Source organism: Anabrus simplex, chromosome 8, assembly GCF_040414725.1.
Source record: "Anabrus simplex isolate iqAnaSimp1 chromosome 8, ASM4041472v1, whole genome shotgun sequence".
Classification (NCBI taxonomy): Eukaryota; Metazoa; Arthropoda; class Insecta; order Orthoptera; family Tettigoniidae; genus Anabrus; species Anabrus simplex.
This window is the reverse complement of record NC_090272.1, coordinates 194,847,688-194,871,575: the sequence shown is the minus strand read 5'-3', so window position 1 is coordinate 194,871,575 and position 23,888 is coordinate 194,847,688. Positions and strand designations below refer to the sequence as shown.

Here is a 23,888-nt window from a genome sequence, read left to right as displayed (position 1 = left end):
ACTGTCTACCACCTCGTGACACACAAACTAAGTGCGGGAGGTTCTTAAGGGCTTCTGGGAAGTGTTGTTTAAGATTTTGTTTGTAAATTATTTCAAGAATATACCTCTGAAGATGCTGAAAAAGGAGTCCGCAAATAGTTTAGTTTCTCGGAATAAATTAAAAGGATATTATAAAAATATAGGCAAATGCAGATTTTAACGCAAATTCAGGCACTATAGGACCACCATTTTTAACCATGAAACTTGTACATACAGCTTCATCTGTTCAGGGACAAAATAGGTTTTTACCAAAAATCCGAGGTCTAACGATGTTCGTATGGCCTCTTACCAACTTGCCAAGTGGTGCCATCTAGGTTCCTTGCATTGCATTTGCTGCTATCTGGCAACGACAGTAGAAATCTGCTGTACCGCTCCTACGGCTGAGTTAATTTAATTTTGTCGAGGGACAATGAATGCACCACCACATGTCAACACTCTACGAGGCAGCAACTACTGCTCCAGTGCGGGAGTTTGGCGACCCCGGCTGTGAGCTGAAGGGCGCTAATCTGCAACAAATGTCGACTATTGTTCCCATGTGACAGGAGTATGGGAAGTGAACTCCAATTATCACTTCCTTCCATTATGCAGACATAATTGATATACATTAAGAGAACGCAAGGACACTTGGCAAGGCTCTGTGCGTGCACATTATTAATAAGGAAGTCCTTTTCATCTGGCTGCGTCTTGTTACGTATTGAGAGAGGTCAAACCAGGGTCTAGGCTCACCTTTAATTTACTAGCGGTTTCCAATTTATTGATGCTCGGCCCATGGAATACTCCTAGTGAGTGGTAAGGCTGTGACAACACTTTCTGTAACAGGTATTGGTATTTCAGAGTATACCATCCAATTTCTTTTTTTAAATATATATAATTAACATTATAAAAGGACATTACACTCAGCATTTTACCATTTATAGAAAAACGCACTGTTTATAAAACATTCCAAATCTCACAACAATCTTTTATTATTGTCTAGGCTTCTTCTTAGGGGTGGCATCATATTGCGTGCTGTATCTGATTTCTCAGTTTTATCTCCGTTTCAATCTCAACTTTTGGTTCTTCAACAGGAGTCTTTTGCTGAGGTATAGGGAATTTACATGTAAATCAATCAATACTGATCTGCGTTCAGGACAGTCGCCCAGGTGGCGGATTCCCTATCTGTTGTTTTCCTAGCCTTTTCTTAAATGATTTGAAAGAAATTGGAAATTTATTGAACATATCCCTTGGTAAATGATGCAAGTTCAGCAAGCAACATGTCAAATCTCTAACGCTGGAATAATGAACTCGGCTCTTCCCTTTGAGTTTCCTGCTTACATTCGGGCATTTTCCTTCCTTTCAAGTCCCATGAGTAGCTCTTAGGTGGATGACAGCGTGAATATGAACTGGCCTCTTCGAAAGTAAGTGTGGATTGTTGACATCAAACTTCAAATAAAATATAACAATTTCACATGTTATAAACTTCATATTAGAGACCGTATTGTCAAAGTATCAACTTGTGAAAATTTGAATTTTATAATTCCACCTCTACAATACTGTAATTGTCTTTTTTTAAAAGACTTCATTAAATTATACTCGTGAAACATGTTTCGTCCTCTTATGGAACATCTTCAGGTACAAATACAAAACATTAAAAATAAGGCGACGACACGTTGAAATAAAAAAAGTCTTTGTAACCTGTGACGCAGCGTGATGGCGTCTTGTCAATCTTCAATGTTAAAATGGTGCGGCGTGAACATGATATGAAGCATGAAGTCCAATTAAAATCATAGGTTAAAATTGTTGTTCAAACGATTGTCAATTATAAAACAACGTAAGTGGCTTTTAGCGCCGGGAGTGTCCGAGGACAAGTTCGGCTCGCCAGGTGCAGGTCTTTTGAATTGACTAAAAGCTTTTTTTTTTGCTATTGGCTTTACGTCGCACCGACACAGATAGGTCTTATGGCGACGATTTGACTAAAAGCCATCCGCCATTTCATTTCATTTCTGGGAATGTAAAAAGGCATGTGGAGAGTGAGTCTGCCATTATAATGAAAACTTCCTAACTTGATTGTGACTGATGGTAGGCAAGAGGCCACAATGAAAATGTCCCAACCCAGTCTTAACATAAAGACTTTTGGTGACTTCCCCAAAGCGTTTCTAGGGTAACGTTAAGAGCTATGCAATTTAATACAATCTTACTCGCAACGTGTACACTACCTAACTTAGAATTCTGCATGCATTGTAGAATTCCATAGCGAAGCACGGATGCATCTGCTAGTGAGAATGTATGAATGTTGTGATATGACCGTATATCCTTTCAATTTTCAAGCACACTCGCATACCTTCAAATTAAACCTATAATAAAGTTTGTCTCTTATTCATTATAATGATTATAATAATGTCAATCATGTGTTACGAATTACAATTTGAATATAGGTACCGGTAGGGGCGCTGTAGTAAAGAAACAAAAGACGCTCACTGCCAAATGCGTTCAGAAATATCACGGATACGTGTTAATTTGTCTTTATAATTTTTTCGTAGCAAATGTTGGAAATGTGTTCATGAAACAGGAGATTTAACAGGAGTGTTACATTAATAACAATTGTTAGTTAACATTTGTTAAATAATCTTTAATACAGAGTTGGAGAAACCGGGCATTTTAGTGCATGTAAGTTTGTTTCGCCGCATACGGTATTTATTTCCCACAAACCATAAAGGAAACGCTTAATAAATTAGGGCCAAACTTAATAGAAACTTCGTATTTTACCACGGGCCATTTGGAATGATGTCGAAAGATCCAAACGGTCTGCGGACCGTATTTTGACGCTTTTGCTCTACACCACTTACGGCATGCTCAAAGTCGAGGGCAGCAGGTTTAGCGACCAGAGATAAAGCATAGCATTGCAGCCACCACATGAATATGTCTGAAGGTAAAATTTTACTCTCTTCGAAATGTTCAATTAAGTATATGCAATCGTACAATAACGAGATGAAAAGCAAAGGCTAATAACACTTTATTATTATTATTATTATTATTATTATATGACACCCTGTGGGTGGTGGACGCAGACGAAGAATAATACACCCACGGTATCCCCTGCCTGTCGTAAGAGGCGACTAAAAGGAGCGACCAAAGGATGATGAAATTAGAACCATAAGACTACTAACTTGTGGTTAGTACCATTACGTGAGGAATACCATGGGTCAACGTTACTTGCGATTAGTACCACCATGTGAGGAACTCCATGAATCTACGTTACCTAGGAGTAGTACCCTTATGTGAGGAACACCACGCGTCTGGGCGTTGCCTGTGATAAGTACCAACGTGTGTATCCCACAGAGGCGTCACTCAGCTGCGCGGACTAATGTCCGTGCGAGAAAAGGTGCCGTACGCTGCGCTGGAATGTGTCTGTTCTCCTGTGCTCAAACGGGCCTGCGTTACCTATGAGTACTACCACTACATGAACAACACGGGTCTACGTTGCCTCTGATTACTGTAGTGCTACTATGTGAGGAACACCATGGATCTGCGTTGCTTGCGAGTGGTGCCATTGTGTGTGACACACCATGAGTCTGCATTATCTGTGCTTAGTACCACTGTAGGAGGAACACCATGGTTAGTACGAAGAGCGTACTATATTGTTTTATACTGTATTTTCTTCTACCCAAATGAAGTACATTACACATCAGTTGTTACGTCCACCTTCTCAACACAATCTCCTTGTAACTGTATGCACCTTTGCAATCGATTGTCGGTCTTTCCAGACCTTCCTGAAACCATTCTTTCGGAGTGCTGCGTACCCATGCCTTGACAGCTGTGTCCAGTTCTGCAAAATCCGCAAATGTCGACCCCGTAGAGGTTTCTTCATATTCCCGAACAGGTGATAATCACATTTCATTGGCGGTGGTCTGTCCTTATGCTTCCATTGCATCGATTGTTGTTTCATTTGTGGCTCATGGTAATGGAGCCATGTCTCATATCACCAGTCACAAGCCGAGACATGAAGTCGGCTGGATGTTGATCATGGCGTTGCGAAAGTTCTCTGCACACGTCCACAGGCCTCTGCTTTTCGCCTGCAGACGAGAGTCTAGGCACCCACGTGGATGACACCTTCCCCAACTGTAAGTGGCTGCGTACGATCCGCTGCAGTCTGTTTCGGCTAATTCCCGTAGCTGCCTCCATTTCCGTAAATGTGATGCATTTTTTTCCTTGGATGGCCTGTTCGATCCGGGCAATGTTGGCTGGTGTTGACACTGTTCACATTCCTTCCAGAACTGGTTCCCTTGCTCACCGATGTGCGCCTGTTTTCCAACCTTCCACCCAGTTGTAAAATGTTTTCCGTGACGGTGCATGTTCCCCACAGACTGCCACCAAGCGCTGATAATTTCTGCAGTGGCCAGTCCTTCTTTCCATAGGAACAAAGTCGTATAGCGCTGTCCTTGACGGTTGCTTTCAATGTTGTCTGCTCCTACACTGACAGTGTTTTCATGAAATGGCTATGACAGTGCATTCGTTGGCCCCTGTGCGTGTGCTGCTACCAAACGGTGGAAAAAGACACTAGTTACACGTCACAACCTTCAAAAGTGAAATGTGAACCATACCCGGGAGTACAAAAAATAAAGTGTAAAACAATACAGTACACCCCTCGTACTATTGGCCATTGTGAATTGGATTCACTGACTGTTTCGGATTTATAATTTTAATAGAGAAATATACACTCAAGTTTGAGCATTAAATAAATTTCACATTTCAGTCTTTGCTATAGTCTGTAATTGTCCTGGTTCTTTTCGTGCAAGTTATGATGTGGTATCTACTACACTTCTGCCCACACAAAGTGCACTTACAATCTTCGTCTGGCTCATGGAACTTCTGGTTTACGCATATCTTGTGGTGAAACCCATGAGTGGAGAGTCGTGTTATCACATGGCGCTGTGTGTTGCCGTTGCACTCTCTAGTCCATCTATCGTCCGTCGTCGCTGGTGAGGAGTAGAAGTCTAGATCAATTTCACTTTTCCTCCTTTCCCTGATGTTTACTAGTGCCCTGCTTGCTTCCGTTGATTGTAGGTAGAATTGTGATCGTATGTCTTCTATGAAATACGTCTCCCGCATCATTTCGTACACCATCCGGGATGGCGCTGTCTTTCCGACTCGGGTAACCCTCTTCATGAAAATTGCTTTTATTCTTTCTATTCTCATCAGGTCTCCGATCTTCAGCTTTTCCCACACGATCTCAATTCCATATGTTATCACTGGCGCTACTGTCGTCTTGAAAAGTCTCATCGCCGTGCTAATTGATAGGTTTGAAATGTTTTGGATGCTGTATGAGGCTCTGATTCCTGCTGCCGTTCTTTCTTGAATATGTATACCAAAGGACGCCGGCGTTGTCTGTAGTGTTATTCCCCAATATTTGTAATTTCGTACCTTTTGTAGTGGCTTTTTGTGTAATGTTATGTTGTCTTTGGGCGTTGATTTCCCACCTTTTCTGAAAGTCATTTGTACTGTCTTTTCTTCATTTATCTGTAGGCTGTTTTCCTCCGACCAGGTTTATGGTCATATGTTCAGCATCAATCATTTTATATTTTAGTCAGTGGATACATTTTGAAGTTTTAATTATCGTTTCATTTCGTTGCACCTCGTGCAATTGGGGGCGGATGTCCTAGCGGTTAGGCCCCGTTAAACAACAAACATAGTCATTATCATCAATAATAGGATGGCCACAATGAATGCGATTTTTCCCACGGTACTCCGCACTCTAGGAAAATGCTTAGTAGTACCTTATCTCAAGTCGTGGATCAGCTACTCGCATGTGAGCGCGAATAAATTGTTACAGTACACAAACTACAACAACCACAATAACTCAGGTTATGTGACATACCGATTTGATACGCTCACAAGTACATGAGTGATGACGTACAATATACTAAGCCCCTAAAACTAATCAAGTGACATTACCGTGACTATTAACTGGCGTTGAATAGGATAGCGTTACTGCTGTAATAACTACACAGACTAAACAACAGCTGGTTACTTTCGTCGAGGATGCTGCACAGAATCCAATGCTTCAATTGCCACAGACCTTGAGACACTTGAAAATAAAAACCTACAACCTGTTTTCCAGTCATTGACCGGGTCAGGTATGGAATGAATGAAGCAGATATACTATTAGGCTATTAGTACGATGGGGTCGCCAATACCAAAGTGATTTATTAATGAATGATCGATGCTATGAAATGAGAATGGAGAGTGTTGCTGGAATGAAAGATGACAGGGAAAACCGGAGTACCCGGAGAAAAACCTGTCCCGCCTCCGCTTTGTCCAGCACAAATCTCACATGGAGCGACCGGGATTTGAACCACGGTATCCAGCGGTGAGAGGCCGACGCGCTGCCGTCTGAGCCACGGAGGCCTTGACACTTATGTGTCGTAATTTTGTCCACCGAGCGAGTTGACTATGAAGTTTGGATACGTAGCTTTTGAGCTTACCTTGGGGAGATGGTGGGTTCGAACCCCACTGTAGGCAGTTCAGAAGGTGGCTTTTCCGTGGTTTCCCATTTTCACACCAGGGCTGTTCCTTAAGGGCACAGTAGTCTTCCTTCCCAATCCTAGCCTTGTCTTATCGACACCACAAGACCTGTCTGTGTCGGTCGATGTCAAAAATAGTAAAATAATGTCAGACTGGAGTTCTTTAATCTCACACAACTGTCCTATTTGTATTATACTTAAGTGCTACCGATCTCAATGGGGATTGAACCCAGTATCCTAGAAAATAGAGCGGGAAGCCCACTGAATTTTAGAGAAGCCTTTAAAACCACAAAATAAGCTAGACAAGATGAGGAATGAGAGAGGTTGACATTGCTTTCCTCACTGAACTAGAAACTTCTATCGGAGCATCACTGATCGTATTAGCAACGCATGCCGCAATATCCAAAGGCAGCAGGCTTGCTCTGCTCTGAATGCCAGTACACAGCACCACCCATACCTCGGCAGCTTTCAACTATTACAGTCGGAAAACCGAGCTCGATAGCTGCGGTTGATTTAAGTGCGGCCAGTATCCAGTATTCGGGAGATAATGGGTTCGACTCCCACTGTCGGCAGCCCTGAACATGCTTTTCCGTGGTTTCCCATTTTCACACCAGGCTATACCTTAAGGCCATGGAAGTTTCCTTCCCACTGCTAGCCCATGGTCGCCATAAGACCTATTTGTGTCGGTACGACGTAAAGCAACTTGAAATTGAATCAAGGTGCAGCAAAGCTATTGCAGGAGTTCGCAGTTGCAGTCAATGGTATTCTGTAATAAAGACGAAACTACGTAGGCTATATAAACATCGCTTTGTTTTAAGACACTTTGTTATATGGAGGTGAAAGCTGGGTATACTCGGGTTATGTCGTTCATAAGTTGAAAGTATTACATGAAGGTAGCGCTGATTCAAACATGTGGGAACAATGACAGGAGGATACTCGAATGAGATGAAGTTAGAAATAAAATCGATGGATGAAGCTGTTTGTATAAAGCTGCTTCGGTGGTGGGTTCATGTGAGATGAATGGACGGAGATAGGTTTGCTTGAGAGAATACTGGATTCGCTCATGTAGGGTAAGATAAGTGGTGAGAGAGAAAGGGGACGATGGTTGGACAAGAGGAGCATGGAGGCGCTTAGTTAACTCAAGGGGCTTGCAGACTGAACGCTGAAAGGCATAAAAATCAATAATGAGGATGTTTGTTTGTTTGTTATTACTGATACATTTACATTACTGTGTTTCACGTGAGCCAAAAATATTGAGTGAGTGGTCTATAGGTTCATAATAAAAATGAGGTGGCGACAGTGAATTGGGTAACGCTGGTCTGTTCAGTGTGTCGTCCCATTTCTCTGATAGATGTCTCCTCTTAACATCTATCGACCTTGCGCATCCAAGTAGGTAGGCTACATCGTTCAATCCTGGGTGACCGTGACCCTATATAAACGCCTTCATAGCACCCATATAGGAATAGTAAGTTTATTCCCGAGATCAACTTTCTACTCTCAGCTAGAGTTACGTATTTTAAAAAATTCTTCTACTACCTTTTTTCCCCCCACATGCATGGGGCTGCGGGTGCGAACTGTGTCGCCCATAGGATTTTGTCCCTATTTGACGGCCGGATGGCCTTCCTGAAGGATGTAATCACTATAGCGTGTTTCTGTGATAGTTGTTAATGCGGCATGGTGTGTCGAGGTTGTTAAGGAAAGGTTAGAGATCTCTTGGCATGGTTATGCGATTATTTTAAGGTTTGTAGTAAGGATGTAAAGGAGAGGGCGTAGAGACTCTGGTAAGACCGCAGTTAGAGCCGACAAAGGAGTAATGTTACGAAAATGTAGCAAACTTTGGGTGGGAAGACTTTGGTGTAAGGAGAAGTGTTAGAGGGACATCGAAACGAATTACATGATTAATCTAGCAAGGAAAATGAGTTTGTTCGCCTGTTAGACGTTTCTGTATAGGGTCTAGCATTTGGTGGAAGTGAAATATGAACAATAAGTGGCACAGAAGAAAAGAGAATTGTTTGAATTATGCTTTTAAAGAAGAATTTTGAGTGTAAATCAGTTCACAAATGAACCAACATTGAATAAAGATTGAGTTGGTAAAGACTGACCAGAATAGGGAATGGATTGATAGGATAGATCTCAAGTTGTCCTGAATTTGTTCAGTTGTTTTTGAGCTAAGTGTAGGCGGCAAGAATGGTAGGGTAGCCCCAGACATCAATACGTAAAATGTTAGCATGCACGACTGCATCAAACTAGTCTGTTAATTTATGACGTCCACCGTGATTTCCTCTAGCTTTCATTAATAATATTATTGTTGTTGTTGTTACTCAGACTGGCACAAGCAAGGAAGGCATTTCTTAAAAGAAATCTGCTCACTTCGAACATTGATATAGGAATTAGAAAGACTTTTTTGAAGACTTTCGTCTGGAGCGTGACATTGTATGGAAGTGAAACATGGACGATAACTAACTCAGAAAGAAAGAGAATAGAAGCTTTCGAATTGTGGTTTTACAGAAGAATGCTGAAGATGAGATGGCTAGATCGAATCACGAATGAAGAGATACTGAATCGAATTGGTCAGAGGAGATGGATTTGGCTAAATTTGATCTGTAGAAGATAGAGAATGATAGGACGCATCTTAAGCCACTCAGGACTTGTTCAGTTAGTTGTTGAGGGAAGAGCAGGCAATAAGAACGTTAGACCAAGGTATGAATATAAGCAGATTAGAACAGATCTAGGATAGAGTAGTTACGTAGAAATGAAAAGATTAGCATATGATAGGGTGACATGGACAGCTGCTTCAGCAGAGTCTATGGACTGATGACTCAGATTATTTGTAACATTCAACTCGTTTACACCGATCCATGTTTACATTTGATTCCTCAGTGACGTGTGACGAATGTGAAAAGTCGAAACGTTGTTTATATTACAAATGGGAGTAGTATTTATTACACAAGAGTGTGACCTTGTTGTTTCATAAGAGAGTAACTCCGTACAAGTTCATTGAGGTCAGGAGTAGTTCGCCCACAGAGCATCTCCCACTCGTAGTAACACACTTTCACAAGTTCGTTGAAATGGAAAGTTCCCTGATATCAGTTGTTAATGGGAGAGTACTATACCGTACCAGGGGTGGTCATCAATTGAGTAACCGCCATTCCGAGGTGCTATTACAGCCAGGGGCGCCGGGTTTTGAAAATTAGTGGGGGTGCTCTAACTCGCAGTCAACCGAGCACGTTGCTGCGCGGTTTGAGTCAAGAAGCTATCAGCTTGCATTCGGGAGATAGTGGGTTCGAACTCCACTGATGGCAGCCCTGAAGATGGTTTTCCGTGGTTTCCCATTTTCAAATGATGGGGCTGTACCTTAAGGTCATGGCCGCTTCCTTCCCAGTCCTAGCCCTTTCCTTTCCCATCGTCGCCATCGTCGGTGCGACGTCAAGCAAATAGCATTACTTGATTTGTAAGATTTACTGCTCATTTTCTTTCATCCATTGAGTACTTATTTAGTTTTTTATGTTTTCTTGAGGAGCAGTGCATCTAAGATCGTTTTATGCACAAATTTTGCTGAACAACTCTACCACCCATTTATTCGACAACAAAGTATAACTCTAATGAGAAGTAGGTGTGGTAACACTCAGTCAATTCGGTTTCGAATGAGCTCTCTTTGCGCGAGGGTTTATCACTCGTGCTTTTTAATATTTTTCAAACTTCATTTGATCAGTTTTTGATTAAATTTTTCTCGTATATTTTTCTGTTTTGTAATCGAATAAATTATTATTTCTGAGACTTTGGTAGTTACTGCAAAATGAAACAAACTTTTAAGTACGAACAACTAAGTGTCTGGTTTAGCAGCTTGGCCGTTGAAGCACGCAGGTTTCCAAATATATTAAAATTAATTGTTTATGATCTTACAATAATCCCTTTGTTTATATAATTTGACAATATATTGCGTATTGTCTACCTGTTGCAATTACATTAATATCAGTTATTCGTAGGTTTTACACTTCGCGAAGCAAAGCAACGTCACCTCCGTACAGGCCACGAAGGCCCTTGGAGGGATGGAAGGTAAAGGCTTCCACTACCCGTAACCTCGGCACTGATGGGGTAGTGGTTAGCTCTACGCCCGGCCGCCTTTGCCCCCAGGAATTAACCTCGTACTCATTTTTGTTGTAGGCTGAGTGAACCTCAGGGCCATGTACACCTCCGGAAGTGGAAATCTCGTTTCTTAAATTTTACGACTTCCTGGCGGGGATTCGAACCGAGTACGCCTTTACCGCCTCGGCCAGGTAGCCCCTGTTTTACACTTTGAGGGGGCCCGAAATTTTATATTGGCAGACGGGTCCCGTATCACATTCGTTACGTCCCTGGGATGGGGCCCTACTTACGATGAATTTTAATGATGAAGACGGTACACATACCCAGCCTCCGAGCCATAGGAATTAACCAATGAAAGTTGAAAGTTAAAATCCCCACTCAGCCGGGAATCGACCCGGGACCTCATGGACCAAGGGCCAGCACGCTAATTATTTAGCCATGGAGTAGGACGTGTACAGTTTAGGGTGAAATTGGTGTATACATTTAAAACAATACTCAATAATTCAATCGACAAAAATGTCGTATTCACAAAGGTAGCGATACATTGGTCTCAATGGAAAAACATACAGTATTTAAGGAACTATTGCTGACCATAGGCACGGTTTTCTTTTTTGTTAAGAATGAAGTCGTACTTTCCAGTGTCGAGTTAGTAAAATGTAACAAGAACTTTCCAGTCAGTAAAACACACAATAATTTCAATATAAATTATAACACTATAAACATACCTGTAAAAATACTCACTAGCGCGCGAGTTGGCCGTGCGCGTAGAGGCGCGCGGCTGTGAGCTTGCATCCGGGAGATCGTGGGTTCGAGCCCCACTGTCGGCAGCCCTGAAGATGGTTTTCCGTGGTTTCCAATTTTCACACTAGGCAAATGCTGGGGCTGTACCTTAATTAAGGCCACGGTCGCTTCCTTCCAACTCCTAGGCCTTTCCTGTCCCATCGTCGCCGTAAGACCTATCTGTGTCGATGCGACGTAAAGCAACTAGCAAAAAAAAATACTATTATAAAAAGAATTCTGCCCTGCCTGTTGTAAGAGGCGACTAAAAGGGGCGACCAAGGAATGATCGATTTAGAACCATGAGACTACTTGTGATTAGCACCATCATGCGGGGAACACGATGGGTCGCCTTTACTTGCGAGTATTACCATTATGTTAGGTACACAATAGGTTTGTGATTAGTAGTGTGTGTACAAAGAATTCTTTGCACAATAGTGTGTATCTTTTTACAGGTATGTTTATAGTGTTGTAATTTATATTGAAATTGTTGTGTTTGACAAACTGGGAAGTTTTGTCACGTTTGTTTTTGTTGCTTGCCATGGGCATTTGTTGGAAATGTCTTCTTCTTTTACAACCGCTTGTTTTTTCCACACCTGCGGGGTCGCCGGTGCGAACTGCGTCGCAAATGTGGATTTGATCCTGTTTTACGGCCGGATGCCCTTCCTGACGCCAACCCTACATGGAGGGATGTAATTCCTATTGCGTGTTTCTGTGGTGGTTGGTAGTGTGGTATGTTGTCTGAATGTGATGAGATACCGAGCTCGATAGCTGCAGTCGCTTAAGTGCGGCCAGTATGCAGTAATCGGGAGATGGTGAGTTCGAGCCCCACTGTCGGCAGCCCTGAATATGGTTTTCCGTGGTTTCCCATTTTCACACCAGGCAAATGCCGGGGCTGTACCTTAATTAAGGCCACGGCCGCTTCCTTCCAATTTCTAGGCCTTTCCTATCCGATTGTCGCGATAAGACCTATCTGTGTCAGTGCGACGTAAAGCAAAAAAAAAAAAATGTGATGAGGAGAGCGTTGGGACGGACACATATACCGAGTCCCCGAGCCATAAGAATTAATCAGAAGCGATTAAAATTCCCGACCCAGCCGGAAATCGAACACAGGACCCTCTGAACCGAAGACCAGTACGCTGACCATTCAGCCAATCTGTTGGAAATGTGTATTTGACGTAAATTCTTGAGTAAAGGTAAGGTATTTTTTTTTTAATTTATCGTATGACTTTTAGTGCCGGGAGTGTCCGAGGATATGTTCGGCTTGCCTGCTGCAGGTATTTCTAATTGACTCCAATGGGGGACCTGCACGTTTAACCCTGACAGTAACACCATACGTTTTTCTGACGTGTTGTGCGAATGAATGCCATCTATTCCTCTTAAGGAGGGGAGAGTTATCCCCTCCACCACCTCTATTCCTTGTTCATTCCATCTGGTAACTTTAATGGGATTGAATCTAGGCTTTTGACACGCGAACCGGTGATTAAAAATGGTATACCAGCCACCTTCTCCACCCTGCAGGCCAACATCCTGATGGTGATTTTTTTCCCCACCAACGGTACTCGAACGGGCTAACCACGGCGCGAGACAACTTTAATGTAACTTTAAATAATAGGCTTTGAGTGACAGGTCTTCGAAACGTGTGGTGTAACTAAAGCGATATTTATAGACGTGTTACTGTCAGGGTTAATGGAGGATGAGGATGATGTAGGAAGAGGGTGAAATCTGGTGTCGGCACATAGTCTGCTCCTGTCGAAGAACATCAAGAGTTCTGCTCAATGTTTAATGTCTCCATACGACGGACGAGTCACCATCAAAAGCGTCAAATGAGATTGGTTGCCTAGTTGTAATTCCTCTTAAAACATTAACCACCACCATAAGCAGCAGCGGCATATGCCATCACTCCACATGAACACCGTGGACATGTGTGGGATTGAAACAAATGAAATGGCGTATGGCTTTTAGAGTGGGAGTGTCCGAGGACATGCTCGGCTCGCCAGATGCAGGTCTTTCGATTTGACGCCCTTAGGCGACCTGAGTGTCATGAGGAGGATGAAATGATGATGAAGACGACACACATTCCCAGTCCCCGTGCCAGAGAAATTAACCAATGATGGTTAAAATTCCCGACCCTGTCAGGAATCGAACCGGGACCCTCTGTGGCTAAAGGCCAGCACGCTAACCATTTAGCCATGGAGCTGGATGATTGGGATTGAATCTAGGCTTTTGACACGCGAACCGGTGATTAAAAATGGTATACCAGCCACCTTCTCCACCCTGCAGGCCAACATCCTGATGGTGATTTTTTTCCCCACCAACGGTACTCGAACGGGCTAACCACGGCGCGAGACCGTATAGACTTGACATCTTAACGATTGTGGCCACCAATTGGGCTTTTGGGTACAGGTGGGTTTATAGACCTCTTTGCACGATAAACACTTTGCCGAATTTTGGATACATTTTAACTTGTAATTTCAGCTCGTGTGTTTGAAACTTTAGTTCTAATAATTTTTAATGATCTTCAGATAAATCATTAAAGGCTTTTCACACTATTACAGAGCATTTGTCTGGCTGAGTTATCACTTACTTTATGATTGTGATTTCCCCCTGAGGGTGGGGCACGCAGACGAATACACCCACGGTACCCCCTGCCTGTTGTAAGAGGAGACGGTTAGGGGCGCGCAGCTGTTAGCTTGCATGAGAGAGATATTGGGTTCGAGTCCCGCTGTCGGTATCCCTGAAGATAGTTTTCCGTGGTTTCCCATTTTCACACCAGGAAAATGATTTGGCTGTACCTAAGGCCACGGCCGTTTCCTTCCCACTCCCAAGCCTTTCCTATCCCATCGTCCCCATAAGACCTATCTGTGTCGGTGCGACGTAAATTAACTTGAAAAAACGGGGGCGACCAAGGGATGATCGAATTAGAACCATGATACTACTTGTAATTAGTACCATCACGCGGAGAACACGATGGGTCGCCTTTACTTACGAGTTGTACCACTATGTTAGGTATACCATAGGTTTGTGATTAGTAGCAACCGAGTGTGAATCAGGATAGAATTTACAGTACCCGTGATTAGTACCACTACATGCGGATCTCCACGGGCTTACGTTGCTTGCAATTAGTATTATGCGAGAAACCACGGGTCTGACGTTGCCTGTGATTAGTAGCACTAAATGAGCGACACCGTGAGTCTGCGTTGCCTATGATTAATACCCACTATGTGAGGAATACCACGGGATAGTGAGAGTCCCTGTGATTAGTACACCTATGTGAGGAACACCATAGGTTTGCGTTGCCTGTAAGTGGCGCCGCAATGTGAGAAACGCCATAGGTCTGCGTTACATGTGCGTATTACGTTACCTGTGAGTAGTACCATAATGTGTGGAATACCGCGAGTCTACGCTACTTTCGATTAGTACCACAACACAACAAATACCATAGTTCTACTTTACTAGCGATAAATAAGGTTATGACGAGCCGATGGCCTGGATTTTGGACCCCTTTAGACAACAAGCATTATCGATTCAGGATTGTGCTTTAGAAGCAGTCCCTTGGTCTGTAATACTACTGTTTTACGGTAGTTTCTGGGATTGTGGTGCATTGCGGGTCGGATCCACTGATTGTTTTAAATTCGTATTCATCCATTCATTTATCATCACGTTTGGAATTCTGGACAGTGGATGATTTTGGACTTTTAAATTGTCGTTACATTTCGTCTCATTTCGTACCATTAGGGGCCGATGACGTAGATGTTAGGCCCCTTAAACAACAAGCATCATCATCATCATCATGATTGTGATTAACCTCAGTAGAACCGAACAAGCTGGCCGTGCGATTAGGGTCGCGTGGCTATGAGCTTGTATTCGGGAGATAGCGGGTTCGGCAGCCCTGAAGACGGTTTTCCGTAGTTTGTCATTTTCACACCAGGCTGTACATTAATTAAAACCGTCGATGTGTTAGGGCGACGTTAAACCACTAGCAAAAAATATTTTAAAATATTATTATTAATAATAATAATAATAATAATAATAATAATATTAAATATCCAGTACAGTATGGAGCCCTATTTCACAAAAGTACACTAGGGCTGTAGTTTATAATCACAAAATACTTCAAAACGAATGATAGAGTTCAGTTTGTTAAAGATATGCTGAATGAATGTTAAGAATTGCTTATAACAATAAGGCTTCTTGAAAATATCATGCAATGATTTAGAAAATGCAAGACCACAACTGTTCAGGTCTTCAGGTGGCACTTAAATAAGTCTTTTCATTCCAAACGCAGGGCAGGAGAAGAGTAGATGATCTGTTGTCTGAGGAGAACCACAAAATTATAAATATCCATCTGTAATTTGGATTTTAAATCGATCAAGGTAACATTTAAATTCTCAATGTCCCGATAGAAATTGCGTTAGGACAAACTTAAGCACTAACACTTTACTGTGAAGTCGATCTTTAACTTCAGGGGAAAATAGTTCTCTTGTAACAGATCCTTTTAAGCTAGAAATATCCAGCTATTTTTCCATTGACGTACGTATAATATAATTCTGGAGGTTCGTCATGTGCAATTCCGATGTTTGATGTGGCGGCTAATTTTGTTAAAGAATCTGCTCTTTCATTTCCATCAAATCCTGTAACAAAGTAAATCAATAGTAAATACTGTAAAATTACTAATCCTGCCTCATTCACACAGAGTCTTCTCCTGTATATTTCAAGGGAGCATTTCAAAGACCAACCCCCCCCCCCCCCCCCGTGTTCCTTTATCTCTACAGAACTTAAATCCGTTCTCTGAAATCAAATTTCTTACTTTCTGGCTGAAGATATGTTGAATCTTACCCATACTGTGTGAAGATCACACGAGGAGTGGAGACAGTTACAGGCTGTTACGTAATTATTACCAGTGAAGGGAAGAATTAGAGGCAAAAGTAATTGGGCTCGATTGCAGTTACCTGAGAAATATCTTACTTAATTATGATTTACGAATTTCAGTTTTTCAACAAGTTATCAGTAAAATTACAAATACTTTACAGAATGTTAGTCTTAAGGAAATCATTGATCGCTTGGGGCTGGAATAATATAAAACCTTGCAAGGAAACGGAGTATATTAGGTACTTCATTTTAGCATAGAGGTATTAAGTGGCTATCATCACTAGGCGAGCCTGAACATGAGACCTTGAAATTTTCGAAATTATATTTTTCCATTGTTTTAAATTTTAGTTAACTTCGGATAATTATTGGGGTGGGGCCATGATTACCATGAACAAGGGCGTGTGGAATGATTAAAAACTATTAATGCAAACATTCCTATATATTAACAATATTCACAATCGGACGGGAGCCTCCGTGGCTCAGGCGGCAGCGCGCCGGCCTCTCACTGCTGGGTTCCGTGGTTCAAATCCCGGTCGCTCCATGTGAGATTTGTGCTTTAGAAAGCGGAGACGGGACAGGTTTTTTCCCGGTTACTCCAGTTTTCCCTGTCATATTTAATTCCAGCGACACTCTCAAATATCATTTCATCTGTCATTCATGAATCATTGCCCCAGAGCAGTGCGACAGGCTTCGGCAGCCGGCACAATTCTTATCCTCGCCGCTAGATGGGGGCTTCATTCATTCCATACTGACCTGTGGTTCACCAGGAAAGACTCGCTCCTGAGCGACCCAACACCACTACTAGAGTAGAACGCAGCCCGGAAGGCGGTTTCGTTGCGCAGAGAGAGACAGAAGTATGAGGTGCGGTGATGCCAATTTGGCTACTCATAACAGCACGAAAGTGTAAACATTTTTCATCCAGTAATATCTTGAATTTCAAAGCGATGACCTATATTTTTCGTGGGCTTAAATGTTTCCTGAAAGTCTAAATTAATTTTTAACATCAAATCCCGAGAAGGTGTTGAGGAAAATTTTCGAGATATTAAGGAAGATAAGTGGACGGGCCAGTTTCAATGCCGTAGGATATTCGCCATTTTTATACATATCAAATTTGTTGTACGCAGAACATTTTTATTGAAATCATCGAAGTCCGTCACTGGCTTCTTCATTTTAGAGTTCTTTCCTGGCGACCTGAACAATACATTATTCTTATTTTCGTAGCTTGTTTTACCCTCTGTACTGTTCGCAGGCCGATACCGCACGCGAGTGCTGTCTTCTTTTGAAGCGTGGCAACATGGCGTTCCTCACCTTCCCCGCCACTGAACGCCTGCAGCTTGCATGCTTACAAAATACAAATACACTCTAAATACTATTTCCCTCGTCTGTCGATGGAATACTTTTATTTTTGCTCTGCCAGGATCTATCGTACACACGCAAATAGTTCCCTAAATACGTTGATTATGATATTTACAAACAAAACTCGAAACATTCACTCGTGACGCGCACAAACAGGCACCTCTTACTGAAATGATTCTATTGGCTCAGCGGAAAACACGTCATACTACCAAGCGCGCGAATGTTACTGCGCAACCCTCTTCAAACCGCCTTCCCGGCTGCGTTCTACTCTAGCTACTCTACTCTACTTGCTACTATCCCAGTCGTTTACACGATGCTAGTAGCTCTACTATCCACTCTCCTCGCCTCGCCACTCCACCCGTGTAAACCAGCCCTCAATTTCTTGAAATTACACACAATGTGTACATATGTGTTAAAAGGTTACAATTTGTCATTTTCTTTTGGTACATCACTTCGTTGTTGTTGTGTTTTTTGTTTTTTGTTTTTTTTACCAGTCCTTGGCAAGTGTGCCGATGCGTTGTGTTTGTTCAGTACAGTTCATCAGGTGGTACCTAGGACAGGTCATTCCGCAGAGACGGCAGATACATTCTTCGTTTGGGGCGTGAAATCTGTTAGTTAGGCATATTTTCCCGTGGAATCCGTGGACACCGAAGCGTGTGTATACATGGCGTAGTTTGTAGTTTGGGCTCTTCCATTCACTGTTCTTCATTACTTCCGTTTCGTAGAAACCTTCAGGTATCTGATGGGCTTTCTGTCTCCTTTCTTCAAGGACGGCAGTCGATGCGGCGGTGTCTGGTAGCCCGAATGTTTGTTTGATGTCTTCCAGAAAGAATGTTTCGTCTGCCATTATGTATGCCATTCGATTCTCTGTAAATTTTGAGATCTGTAGGATCCGTTTCAAGTACCTGGCCTTTATATTCTCAATTCTTTTCATGTTTGAAACAGTTAATTTGTGCCATATCAATTGTATCCCATACGTAACTACCGGGGCCACTTTAAGCTTGAATAGTGCCATTGCAGTGTTCACTGAGAGGTTCGATCTCGTACATTGCTTTGGTTGCTGCCGCTGCTTTTTCCTTTACGTGCAGTGTGAAGGTTGAGCCTCTGGTCTGCAGTGTGATACCCAGGTATTTAAATGATGACACGATCTCGAGTTGTTCATTTCCGTTACGGAAAACGTCATATGTTGCCAGTTTTCCTCCCCTTCTAAATTTCATAACTTTTGTCTTAGCACTGTTGATGGTTAGCGAGTTCTTATCCGCCCATGCTCTGAGGTTATTGAATGCAGTCTGTATATACAAGGGATCCCTGGATATCAGCGTCATGTCGTCTGCGTACATAATTAGTTTGACCCTTTCGGTCCCCAGTACGTTAATGATGTCGGATGTCATCAAGTTGAACAGCATAGGGCTCATTGGGTCTCCTTGCAGGACTCCTCTCGTCTGCGTTAGGGCGGGCGTGGTGGAGATTCCATCGTAGATTTCTACCTGGTTCGCATTAAGTATGGCCCTTTTCCAGGAACTATTCGGAAATAAAACATCGAATGAATTTGAAATAAAGGACATACCAATACACACATTACAAACCAGCCCTCAATGTAAGCAGGAGGTCAAATTTTCAATTCAAGTGAAACAGAGTAACTGTGCCAGGCAGAGTGGCTCAGACGGTTGAGGCGCTGGCCTTCGGTGGTATTTGAAGGTGTTCAAATACGTCAGCCTCGTGTCAGTAGATTTCCTGACATGTAAATGACCTCGTGTGGGACTAAATTCCGGCACTTCGGCGTCTCCGAAAACAGTAAAAGAGTAGTTAGCAGGACGTAAAGCAAATACATTATTAAGAGTAACTGTAGTTATAATGTATAATTAGCCTCTTATTTCCTGTGTTGTACCTGTGTTTTAGTTTTAGTATGAATGTAGTTCATTACTGAACGATAATAGAGTTTCTCGTTATTTCTGTAAGCTTCTTATATAAAAATGTGACACTGAAAACTTTGGTGCAACACCCAGCTTCAGATACCACCAGCCGCCACTGAGAAGTACGGCGTGACTATACAATTATAAAGTCATTCAGTATTTGACTACGCACTACGAAAGTAAGACGCATTGACTGAGTGAAACTGCCAGACTGGCGAATACGCGCGGCATGCGAGTAACTCATTCTTGTGTCCATGACTACCGAAAATATACCCCTGCTACGCTTCCTCACAGAACATGCTTATATATTGTTGCGCGGGCCTCCGCTACTTGCTGTGGCGCTGTACAAATCTGTTAGCCCGACGAACGACATTTTGTACGCATTTCCGCTAAGTATTTTTCTTAATTATTAAAGAAATAAAAGGTTTGTACAAATTGTTTTTTAAAATGTAATTCGTAGCTATAGGCAGCTAAAATAGAATAAAAGTGTGTTTTTCTCCACAAAGTTGGGGAGGGGGACTGCTCCCCCTCACCTCCCCCCAATCCCCACTACTACGAATGTGTAAAAATAAAGATCTCTGCCACTCAGCAAAAAATCTTCAAGAAGTTTTGCATCAACCTAATACTGTATGAAATTGACATTCTTTGTTGGAGCTACTCTTTACTGAGCTGACAAAATCTTTCTCGCTGTTTCAGACGAAGGTGCTGCTGCTGGCGCTAGTGTCGTGCTGGGCGCACGCTGATGCTGGAGGCTATGGGCTGTACGATGGATGGAGTGGGAGCGGAGGTCATGGAAACTACGGCGCAGGTTATGGAAGTTACGGCGGAGGCTATGGCTCTGGCTACAGCTACAACGACAGATACGACAGATATGATCGATACGACGCATATCGACCGAGATATGAAAGCTATCGTCCAAGTTATGGTGGCAGTTATGGTGGCTATGGGGGTAGTGGAGGCTACGGTGGCTATGGGGGCAGTGGAGGCTACGGTGGCTATGGGGGCAGTGGGGGCTACGGTGGATTAGGAAGTTACGGCGGATATGGAAGACCAGGAGGTTACGGTGGATATGGTGGATCAGGAGGCTATGGCGGTTATGGAGGATCAAGTTATGGAGGATCAGGAGGCTATGGCGGCTATGGAGGATCAGCAGGCTATGGCGGCTATGGAGGATCAGGAGGCTATGGTGGTTATGGAGGATCCGGAGGTTACGGTGGATATGGTGGATCAGGAGGCTATGGCGGCCAGGGAGGAGGATATGGTGGATATGGCAGCTCCAGTTCATATCGACCAAGCTATGGCGGTTATGATGGCTACAGAGGCCAAGGTGGGTATGGAGGGTACGGTGGATATGGTGGATACGGCCCCGGCAATGGAGGATATAGACCTGCCGATGCCTACCGTCCCTGGTAGGACTCGACCTAAAGACTCTTTAAAAAAAGGAGCCTTCTACCTTCATTTACCAGTAAACTTCACCCCACTCAGGACAATAATAAATTAACTTCATGAAGACGTCTGTTTTGTAACAACGTTATGAAGATGCCTGTATTTAATGAGACAAGATTACACTGCAACTTTTTAAATTTGAAGTGCATAAATTGTTGAAAGGATGGGATTTTATTTTGATGCATGATAACATTACAGTCTCGCGAAACGATCGGTGCACTAGAAACGAAGAGAGACAAGAGTTCACTTAAGATATCAAATACACAGGTGACCAATGAGTATATTTTATCATCTGCACGAAGCGAAATATCGAAGAGGTAACGACTCCTTCCATACGCTCTAGTCAGCGCTACAGTCCATGTAGAACCTTGGCCGCCTCGCTCACCTCCCTTCATACCTCTTCATCTTCAGTTTTTCTTCTGCAGGCTTTTTTCCTAACTTTCGGAGGTCATCTTCTACGCAGTCAATCCGCCTTTTGCTTGGTCTCCCTCTTCTCCTGTCGAACTTTGAGTATCAGGCATTCTCTGTGCATGCGCAGCCCACACCTTTCCTCAACTGCTTCGCCACAATGCTTGACTGGCCAAATAATTCTTGCAATTCTGTTTTGTCTTCATTCTTCAGCTTTCTCTCATTACTCCAAATATCTTCCTTAAGAAGTTGTTTCAGACTTGAAAAGTCAACCTTCATCTCTTGCCAAGACTCTGAACCATACAAAACATAAGTCGTAGTCTACTGAAAAAATCATTTTTAGGGTGCTTGCGCTTGAAGTTCTAATATATTTGACTTCTCAAATTTAATAAGGATGAGCTTGTAACATAATATCTATACTAAATCTCTCTAGTTCAGGGCTAACTGTTTCTTTTGAGAAGGAATGCTAATCCATCTAAATAAACAGGATTTTCGTAGAGATCGTTCGAAGACTCTTTAAGTGATTAGAGCATGGATCATTTTCAGAGAAATGTTTCATAAACACACACCATGATTACCGCAGTGGTTTAGCTGCTAGTTTCCCGTCTGGACGTCCGAGGTTCGAATCTCGGTCAATCCTGGGTTGGGATTTTCACGTGAAAAAGTACTTGGCGTTAGAAAGGGTTCCGGCCTTAAACTCCTCTCCAAAACGAAAATGATCCCGGGTAGCTCCAGCGACTGGGATAAGCTGAAGAATGTAGTGCCTTTCTGAACATTTTCCGAGACCGAGGAGGTTGAGTGTAGTTTCACGGGTTTAATGTTACTGTTAAGAACCTGTAACTGTCAAGCTTGATGAACAGTGTTGCACTCTAGAGTTCACTGGATTAAACACTCCATTCAGTAGTATTTTGAATACTTCAATAAATTAATGTTATTGCTGCTGTCGTCGCTCAGTAAATTTTATATCTTTCAAAATTCTTCTTCCATGAGAATCTTCACATCCTACAGCAAACGGGAACTGCATTTCTTTCACGAATGTTGAGTAATTTAATTCCAGAGATGAATTACCTAGGCCTATAGACTTTCACACGCCTACTCTATTCTTTCTGGCAAGTTAAAATAATATGGAAATTAAACCTATAAATCACAATAATTGATTTTAACTTTCTCACCTCCTAGCGAGATACTTGATATCACATCCATATGACTATTCGTATCGCAACGAGCACATGCTACACTATTTTGCGTGAATCTTCGGAAAGTCGGCTGTGACTATGAAGAAGCAAGTTACTCAGGAACAAAGACTCATAGCTGTCTGTTGTGTACCCGCACGTATACAGTCACACATCCAGATAGCGTGCAACGGAACCTAACTGCAGTTACAGTTGGGAAATGACGAAAGTACTAAACGAGTGGTGGACGTAGAAGATGCACGTGGCCATTTCTTCACGTGGATAGTGCCAACGAGTGTCCTCCAGCATCGTTTCATCAGTGGCATCGACGAACGCTTCTGACGTTGATGAACGGCCAGTCGACTCTTACAGCCCTTCGAGCACAGTAAGTAATAGCGCCGCCATTACGTCCGCACAACCCGTGGGCGCACATCTGCAAGGTCCGTGCTTTCTACGCATCATTCAGTACTTTTGGCATTCAACTCCTTCCCCTGGTTAAAGCCCTGTTTTTGCAAGACATCTGTAAGAGGGACTGTGAACTTGCGGGTACACAACTTACAGCGAGCCTTGTTTCCTTGGTTTGTTATAAAATAGAAACAGGAACGTCAAAACTATTTACATGGCGGGCCAAATAGGCGATGGAACACAGGAGTGCAGTCCCCAAGAGCTGAGGAGTGGTTCTTCTTCTACTTCTAATGTTTTCTCGACGACAAAAAGAACTGACAGGGTGAGTCAGACTTTGAATGTCCGGCTTATGATCACAAATATACATTTATCCCGAAATAGTCTAAACCAATACAATCCAAATCGTGGTGGTGCATTCATCATCCAACCTTACAAAAGAAACTCTGAGTTGACAAACAGTATCATGTCTCTTCGCTGCTGGGTGGGAGCACATAGGTGCTAAAGACCCGGTATCAGAGGTTTATTTATTTATTGAATTTATTTATTTATTTATTTAGTTGACGTTCAATTTCGATAGGAATTTAACTGTGTCACTCCGGGATGACACTTGAAATGTCACTCAGAATTCACTTTGGAATTCGTTAGAATGTTTTTCTAAGCTTAGGAACTTCGTGAATATGTATTTTAGCTTGTACGGAACAACACTAACCTCCTTCCACACAGGAACCGCGAAACTACGAGACAAAATAATATTTACTTCTCTAAGTGACGTGTCAATCTTTACATTTCGCGACGATCTAGCGGTGTTTCTCATCGCAAGGTATGACTCTAGATTTCGTAACACCACATGTGGGTAATTAAAAATTAACAAAAATTAACAAATTATATTCTTGTAAGATTATTAGAAAATTAGT

At 42.6% G+C, this 23,888-nt stretch overlaps 1 protein-coding gene across 1 annotated transcript in view; it reads left to right on the top strand.

Annotated features, from left to right (window-relative positions):
• Nucleotides 1–21,960, top strand: part of LOC136879398 (uncharacterized) — a 40,245-nt gene extending 18,285 nt beyond the window's left edge. Inside the window, exon 2 of the mRNA XM_067153214.2 lies at nt 20,240–21,960. Within this exon, the coding sequence (XP_067009315.1) occupies nt 20,240–20,956 (717 nt within the window). The 3' untranslated portion in view covers nt 20,957–21,960. The remainder of the gene's footprint in view (nt 1–20,239) is intronic.
• The last annotated feature ends 1,928 nt before the right edge of the window (nt 21,961–23,888 follow it).